The sequence below is a fragment of the Triticum dicoccoides genome, chromosome 5B, assembly GCF_002162155.2.
Source record: "Triticum dicoccoides isolate Atlit2015 ecotype Zavitan chromosome 5B, WEW_v2.0, whole genome shotgun sequence".
Lineage (NCBI taxonomy): Eukaryota > Viridiplantae > Streptophyta > Magnoliopsida > Poales > Poaceae > Triticum > Triticum dicoccoides.
This window is the reverse complement of record NC_041389.1, coordinates 435967974-435974960: the sequence shown is the minus strand read 5'-3', so window position 1 is coordinate 435974960 and position 6987 is coordinate 435967974. Positions and strand designations below refer to the sequence as shown.

The window sequence follows — 6987 nt, the reverse complement described above, 5'->3', positions numbered from 1 at the left end:
CTCCTTAACATGTGAATTTGTGAAATGTTTAGAAACGAGTTGCCTGTGGATCTGCAAATTACTAAACTATGGATTTAGCCTTTATAATTGACTCTTTGCAGAAATTTGTACTTCACCCTTGGTGAAATTCCTTGTACTCCATCAGTTCGGGTTGTTACTAGATTTGCTATGCAAATATCCAGACTGTTTTTTTGTTGTGATCTGTGCCGGATAAGTATACATGACATCAAGATAAGTAGAGCAGCATGATCAAGAATGGATAAGTGTCTTCTTAAGTTGTGAAGTTCTCAGATCCCACACTCAATGAATAAGGGTATGATTTTCTTTCTTGTTGTATCAAGATCAAGGCATCCAGTATGCTCTACTTTTATTAGTTTGTTAGCTCGGTAATTCAGCTCGGATCATTGTCCGGTACTCAATGTGCCAACATTGTGCATTACTTGAATAAATCACCAGTTCACTTTCGTTCAGTTAATTGGATTTAGGCATAGCGCTCGAAAAGATTTCAAGTAAAGTTTACATTGAGTTATGTGTGTCCTGTAAACAGTAGGACTCAGTTTTGCTTTAGATGTATGTCTTTGGGTGGATGAACACTTGGTTAAGCAACTGTCCTTTCTTGATTCATCCAAAGACAAGGGAGGGCATTAAGATCAACAACTGGTGTGAAACAGTTGTCATTATGGTCAGGTTTTATAAGTACAAGGCTATGAAAAATGCATGTATTTTTTAATTTTCTAATTAATGCAGGTATTGTAAGAACTTTCGGTTCACTAATGTTGATCTATTGTTTTCCTTTTGTTCACTTTGCTCAACGAGCTGAATTGCTTAGTTGACCGTTGGCTTTATCATATTAGTGAAAACTTTGTAAATTGTTTCTTAATGAGTCTTTTTACTTATCTAAATAGATTGGGACCCCAAAAACATAGTAGTTTGTACTTCATTCACATTTTTTTGAAGTTTACAGTCAGTCGAATATATGTACATTTCAATGATCGGGAATTTTGTACCCCAAATTTGCGCTCAGTTCATTGTTAGGTCCTGCAAAAAATTTAATGGATAATTTTAGTTGTAAGTTTGCACCTTCTGGGCATTCATGTTTTTTGACGTTTTAAATCTTCAATTGTTTATGAAGCTAATCTTGGTAATTAATTATGTTGCACGGACTTTCAACGTGTTCCAACTTTTTCAAGTATTATCTGATTGTAACTTGACTTGTCATTCTAACTTTTGTAACCGATGGATTTTTAAACATGAAAGATCATATACTTTGGTTATTTCACTTCCCACTGATAAATGGATGGGGGTGTTTGTCACACAGGAAGCCTCTTTGTCGATCTAGCACAAAAAAAGTATTGGGAAATTGCAGGATTTTGTGTTAAGGATATACTCACATAGAAGTTGTGATATAAAGAAGATGTTAACAGAATTGGCAAAAGTGAGTTATGTTTTTCATTTTGATTTATGTAACACATCTTATGTATGAACCAAGTTTAAATGTCCACTCTTTAACGTATTTGTCATCATTTTTAAATATTCTGTTATGCTTGATCTCTACCATCATTATCACTGAAGATCACAACATTTGTTCCGTTGCAACGCACGGGCAACTTACTAGTTCTATGTTAAATAGCGAGCCACATGAAAATCTTGCAAGTGAGGGGTGTCCAGCAATTCCATATCCACCGCGCATAGGTCACACTCGCGCCTTTGAAGAGCATTTGGTAAGCGGAGGCCGAAGTATATACTTGGTTGGAGTTCCATGGCCAAACTCTGACTAAATTTAAACGAAGAGAGCAGTAGATTCGTACTACCATGGTCTGGTCTGGTGACAAATAGCACGGGTGGACCCGGGGGTTTAGACCCTTGGTTGCTCCCACGTCAGCACTTACGTAAGCCTGGGTAGTTTTTTATGTGGGCAGCAATCCGGTGGTGCAGTGCTGTGCCTGTGTTCCTCGTCGCCCCGCTTGCCGCTTTGTTCTTGCAGATTCGGATCACGGCCTCCGCGCCGCGACGCCGAGCCAAAGCTCACTGCCGCCTGCCGCAACCCCAGCCATGGACGACCCCGGCTCCGAGATCGAGTACGAGATACCCGGCGTCGTGCGTGTGCACAAGAGCGGCCGCGTCGTGCGCTTGAACGGCACCGAGACCGTGCCGCCCTCCCCGTCCGGTGACCCAGCCAACGGCGTCGCCTCCAAGGACGTCGTCCTCGACCCGGTGGCAAGCATCTCTGCTCGCCTCTACCTCCCCGCCGCCGCCGCGGCGGAGCCCGGCAAGAAGCTCCCTGTGGTCGTGTTCTTCCACGGCGGCGCGTTCATGATCTACACCGCTGCCTCCCCGCTCTACCACAAGTACGCCGCCTCCCTCGCCGCCGCGGCCCCCGCCGTCGTCGTCTCCGTTGACTACCGCCTTGCCCCGGAGCACCCTGTTCCGGCCGCCTACGAGGATGCCTTCGCGGCCCTCAAGGCCGTCGTCTCCTCGTGCCGGCCGGGCGGCGCCGAGCCCTGGCTCGCGGAGCACGGCGACGCGTCCCGCGTCGTCCTCGCCGGCGACAGCGCCGGGGCCAACATGGCGCACCACACGGCGGTCAGGCTGCGGAAGGAACGCATCGAGGGGTACGGCGACATGGTCAGCGGCATCGCGCTCCTGCACTCGTACTTCTGGGGGAAAGAACCGGTCGGCGGGGAGCCCACCGACGCCGCCATCCGCAGCGGCATTGACCAGGTATGGCATGTCGCCTGCGGTGGTAAGCTCGGCCTCGACCACCCGTACATCAACCCTGCGGCGTCGCCGGAGGAGTTGGGCCAGCTCGGGTGCGACCGTGTGCTGGTCGCCACGGCGGAACACTGCTGGTTCGTGGAGAGGTCGCGCGCCTACGCGGCGGGGGTCAAGGCGTGCGGGTGGGGCGGCGAGCTCGAGTTCTACGAGACCAAGGGCGACGGGCATGTCTACTTCTTGCTCAAGCCCGACTGCGACAACGCCGCCAAGGAGCTCGCCGTCGTGGTCGACTTCGTCAGGCGCTGTTGAGTCTGTTTTCTCTTGTTCGCCGGCGAATAATTCAGTAACAGAGGCTGAGGAGCAAATAATGTTGTCCTTTATTTTTAATGGTTCTGAATTCACAAATACAAGTGTGCTTTGAGTTCTGATTACACCTGCAATCCGAAGGGGAACACACTGAGCACGCGAGTGTCCTCTGAATCAATTGCCGGCGAGGAAGGCGACCACCATGTCCATCAGTTGCAGAGCCAGATCACACTCCGGCTTGCTGAGGAAGAACACGTGCTCTCCTCCCTTGGACTCCAGCCACTCCACCGTGCCGGGCCACCCGCTGGCCTTCACTGCCTGGTAGTACGCCGCGGCCCTCGGCAGCGCGAAATCTCCGTCAGCCGAGCAGACAAGCAGCCTCCGGCATGCCAGCTTCTGCAGGCTCGGCGCTCCACGAGCCAACGGGTTCAACCTCGGGTCGTCCATCCCGTCTGCTTCCGGGCATATTATGGGCCAAAGCTTCTCCGTGATCGCCCTCGTGTCCATGGCCTCGCCGTCCAGTGGCTCCTTACCACCAAACATAGGATGGAATATGATCGCCCCCTCAATCTCTACTCCTGGGGGCAAACCGTCCCGGGTGCCGGCCATGACCGCTATGTTGTGGACGATGTTCGCGCCTCCGCTGTCGCCGGCCAAGAAGATTCTGCCGGCGTCGCCGTGCTCCGAAAGCCAGGGGTCATCCCTGGACGCGGCCCAGCTGAGCGCCGCCCAGGAATCGTCGTAGGCCGCGGGAACCGGGTGCTCTGGCGCGAGGCGGTAGTTGACCGACACGGCCAGGACGCCGGCCTTGGAGGCGACGGAGTTGAGGTACCTGTGGTACGTCGGAGAGGCGGCGGAGTCGAGGACCAGGCCGCCGCCGTGGAAGTATACGAGGATCGGGAGCTTCTTGCGCTGGGAATCGGAGCCGGCGGCCACGAGGTCGGGGACGTAGAGGCGGGCGAAGACGCCGGTGGCGCCGTCGATGACGACGTCCTTGGAGGTGACGCCGGTAGCAGCATCGACGCCCGGCGGGGTGGTTTCTGTGCCGAAGAGACGCTCCACTCGGCCGTCCTCGTAGACGCGGAGGAGCGGCGAGTCGAATCGCAGTTTGGTGGCTGGATCCATTGCTGGCGCAGGTAAACTCTGTGTGGCGACGAGGCGCCCGAACAGGCCAACTGATAATAAGGTAAAGGCCAGCGCTAGGTCGTGCCTTGGCCGTACGATGAAGCGACTCCCAACCGTTCAGATCTGGCGCCTTCTCTTCGTCCTGAACGGCTCCAGCATGAATTGCAGCGCGTGGCTCCAACTTCTGCCTTTGGCGATTGCAGCTCCCCCATCGGACGGTTTCAACATGTGGTCACCGTGGTTGCTGGCATCCCCAGCTCTCCTATGTGGAGATGCTTAGCCGCATCGACATCTCGACTAGAGAAAATGGCCCCCCTCATTTACTCTCTCGGTTTCCCATTTGTTTATAATTCCCTAGATTAAACTGATACATTCATCTCCAGTGGGTTGTACTCTATTAGAGCAAAAACCTTATTCATCATTTGGCGTTTGGATGAGATGTTAGTCAAATGACTATGCACAGCGCAGATCTCGAGGTGCCATTGTTAGTCTTCTCCACATTGTCAGTGACGTGACAAAATTCAGACTATGGATGAGTAAGATCAGCATCTAATCTTCAAAAAAAAATGATCAGCATCTAATCTTGGATATTAGGCTCCTCATTCTCACGGTGCGTCAATCCTGACGCAATGTACTGATGTTCGCATCCTTCACGGTGCGTCAATCCTGACGCCACGCACCCACGACGCCGGCCGGCTTGCCACTGCCGGCTTGGGTGTCGACGCCACCAAATCAACACAAAGAGGCGGCCTCTGCCGGCTTGGATCTGTCGACGTTCTTTAAATCACTTGCTGACTCTGCCTAGCTAGCTAGCCTCCTCTCATCGGATCCGATCTGCCAGAGCCCACAATGACCAACCTAGTCGACGAAGAAGTGAAGGCGGAGGCTGCGCACTTCGTGTTCGTCCCGCTTATGGCCCAGGGGCACATCATCCCCGCCGTCGACACCGCGCTGCTGCTGGCCACTCACGGCGCGCTCTGCACCATTGTCGCCACGCCGTCCACGGCGGCGCGGGTGCGCCCCACCGTTGAATCCGCCCGGCGGTCGGGCCTGCCAGTCAGCCTCGTGGACTTCCCGCTCGACTACGCCGCCGTCGGCCTGCCCGACGGGGTTCCAGGCGGAGCGGACAACATGGACAACGTCCCCCCGGAGTACATGCTGGCCTACTTCAACGCCGTCGCGCTCCTCCGGGAGCCGATCGAGGCCCACCTCCGCGACCGCGCGCCCCGGCCACCGACATGCATCGTGTCCGACTTCTGCCACCCGTGGACCGTGGAGCTCGCGGCCAGCCTCGGGGTCCCCCGGCTCACCTTCTTCAGCATGTGCGCCTTCTGCGTCCTGTGCCAGCACAACGTCGAGAGGTTCAACGCCTACGACGGCGTGCTCGACTACAACCACCCGGTCGTCGTGCCGGGACTGGAGAAGCGGTTCGAGGTGACGAGAGCGCAGGCCCCTGGCTTCTTCCGGGGCTGGCCCGGCTGGGAGAAGTTCGGCGACGACGTAGAGCGAGCGCGGGCAGAGGCCGACGGCGTCATCATGAACACCTTCGTGGAGATGGAGCCCGAGTACGTGGCCGGCTACGCGGCCGCGAGAGGGATGAAGGTGTGGACCGTGGGGCCAGTCTCTCTCTACCACCAACACGCCGCAACGCTGGCAGCGAGAGGGAATACCGCGGCCATCGACGCCGACGACTGCGTCCGGTGGCTCGAGGACAAGGAGCCCGGCTCCGTGGTCTACGTCAGCTTCGGCAGCATCGCGCACGCGGACCCGAAGCAGCTCTCGGAGCTCGGCCTGGGGCTGGAGGCGTCGGGCTACGCTTTCATCTGGGTGGTCAAGGACGCCGGCCGCCACGACGAGGCAGCGCTCGCCTTCCTCCGCGGGCTCGAGGAGCGCGTCGCGGGGCGTGGCCTGCTCATCTGGGGGTGGGCGCCGCAGGCGCTGATCCTGTCGCACCGCGCGGCGGGCGCGTTCGTGACGCACTGCGGCTGGAACTCGACGCTGGAGGCGATCGCGGCGGGGCTGCCGGTTGTGACGTGGCCGCACTTCACAGACCAGTTCCTGAACGAGAAGATGGCGGTGGAGGTGCTGGGAGTCGGCGTCAGCGTCGGGGTGAAGGAGCCAGTGATGTACCGGATGGATCAGAAGGATGTCGTGGTTGGGAGGGAGACGGTGGAGGCCGCGGTGAGGAGCGCCATGGACGGCGGGGAGGATGGCGAGGAGAGGCGCTGCAAGGCCCGTGCGCTCGCGTTGAAAGCGAGGGCGGCCATGCGGGAGGGGGGCTCGTCGCACGCCAAAATCCGCGATCTGTCCAAGTGTTTCGAGGTGGGCGCCACACAAGGTACCGACGAGTGATACTTGGATAGTGTGTGTTCATAGCATGTTAGCTGTCCAGCTACCGAGAGCCTAAAATGCCGCTCCAATCAAGGTTTTATGACTTTGAAAACTCGTTCACTACATTTGTTCTATGGGTCCGTCTATATTACATCTAGATGTGAGATAATATCTCACATCTAAATATAATGTCAACGCCATCTCCTCATTGTTTATTTTGTTTGTCCGATTTTGATTTGTCATAAAGCCTGAAACAAACGAACCAGTCTCGCACTCACGCCCACCTCGGTGGGCCGGCCTATATGTCCGACAACTCGTAGTGTGTACTAGCAGGAGGCTAGCTTTTTACGGTGTGCATTAGCCAGCCGAAGATTCCTTCTTGCTACATGTGTCTCTTTTTGTGCGTGCATGGTAGATCGACACATCACATTAGATCGGATGGCGACACAAGGAGAAGCAACAAGCACCTTGGTAAGTAGTGTTGCGTCACAACTCGAAGCTAGCGATCAG

At 55.2% G+C, this 6987-nt stretch overlaps 2 protein-coding genes and 1 pseudogene across 2 annotated transcripts; 2 read left to right on the top strand and 1 right to left on the bottom strand.

The window, feature by feature from the left end:
• Positions 1-1642: 1642 nt before the first annotated feature.
• LOC119310183 lies at positions 1643-3140 on the top strand (annotated as a pseudogene).
• On the bottom strand, positions 3070-4170 carry LOC119310184 (tuliposide A-converting enzyme 1, chloroplastic-like). The gene has a single exon (XM_037586002.1). It carries the CDS (start codon positions 4144-4146, stop codon positions 3196-3198), a length of 951 nt encoding a protein of 316 aa, XP_037441899.1. The 5' UTR covers positions 4147-4170; the 3' UTR covers positions 3070-3195.
• Positions 4166-6692, top strand: LOC119310182 (UDP-glycosyltransferase 73C5-like). Its single transcript, XM_037586001.1, has one exon. It carries the CDS (start codon positions 4996-4998, stop codon positions 6496-6498), a length of 1503 nt encoding a protein of 500 aa, XP_037441898.1. The 5' UTR covers positions 4166-4995; the 3' UTR covers positions 6499-6692.
• Positions 6693-6987: the final 295 nt, after the last annotated feature.

Coding starts and splice junctions, on each gene's coding strand:
- LOC119310184 (XM_037586002.1), bottom strand. CDS start 4,146: ATGGATCCAGCCACCAAACTGCGATTCGACTCGCCGCTCCTCCGCGTC.
- LOC119310182 (XM_037586001.1), top strand. CDS start 4,996: ATGACCAACCTAGTCGACGAAGAAGTGAAGGCGGAGGCTGCGCACTTC.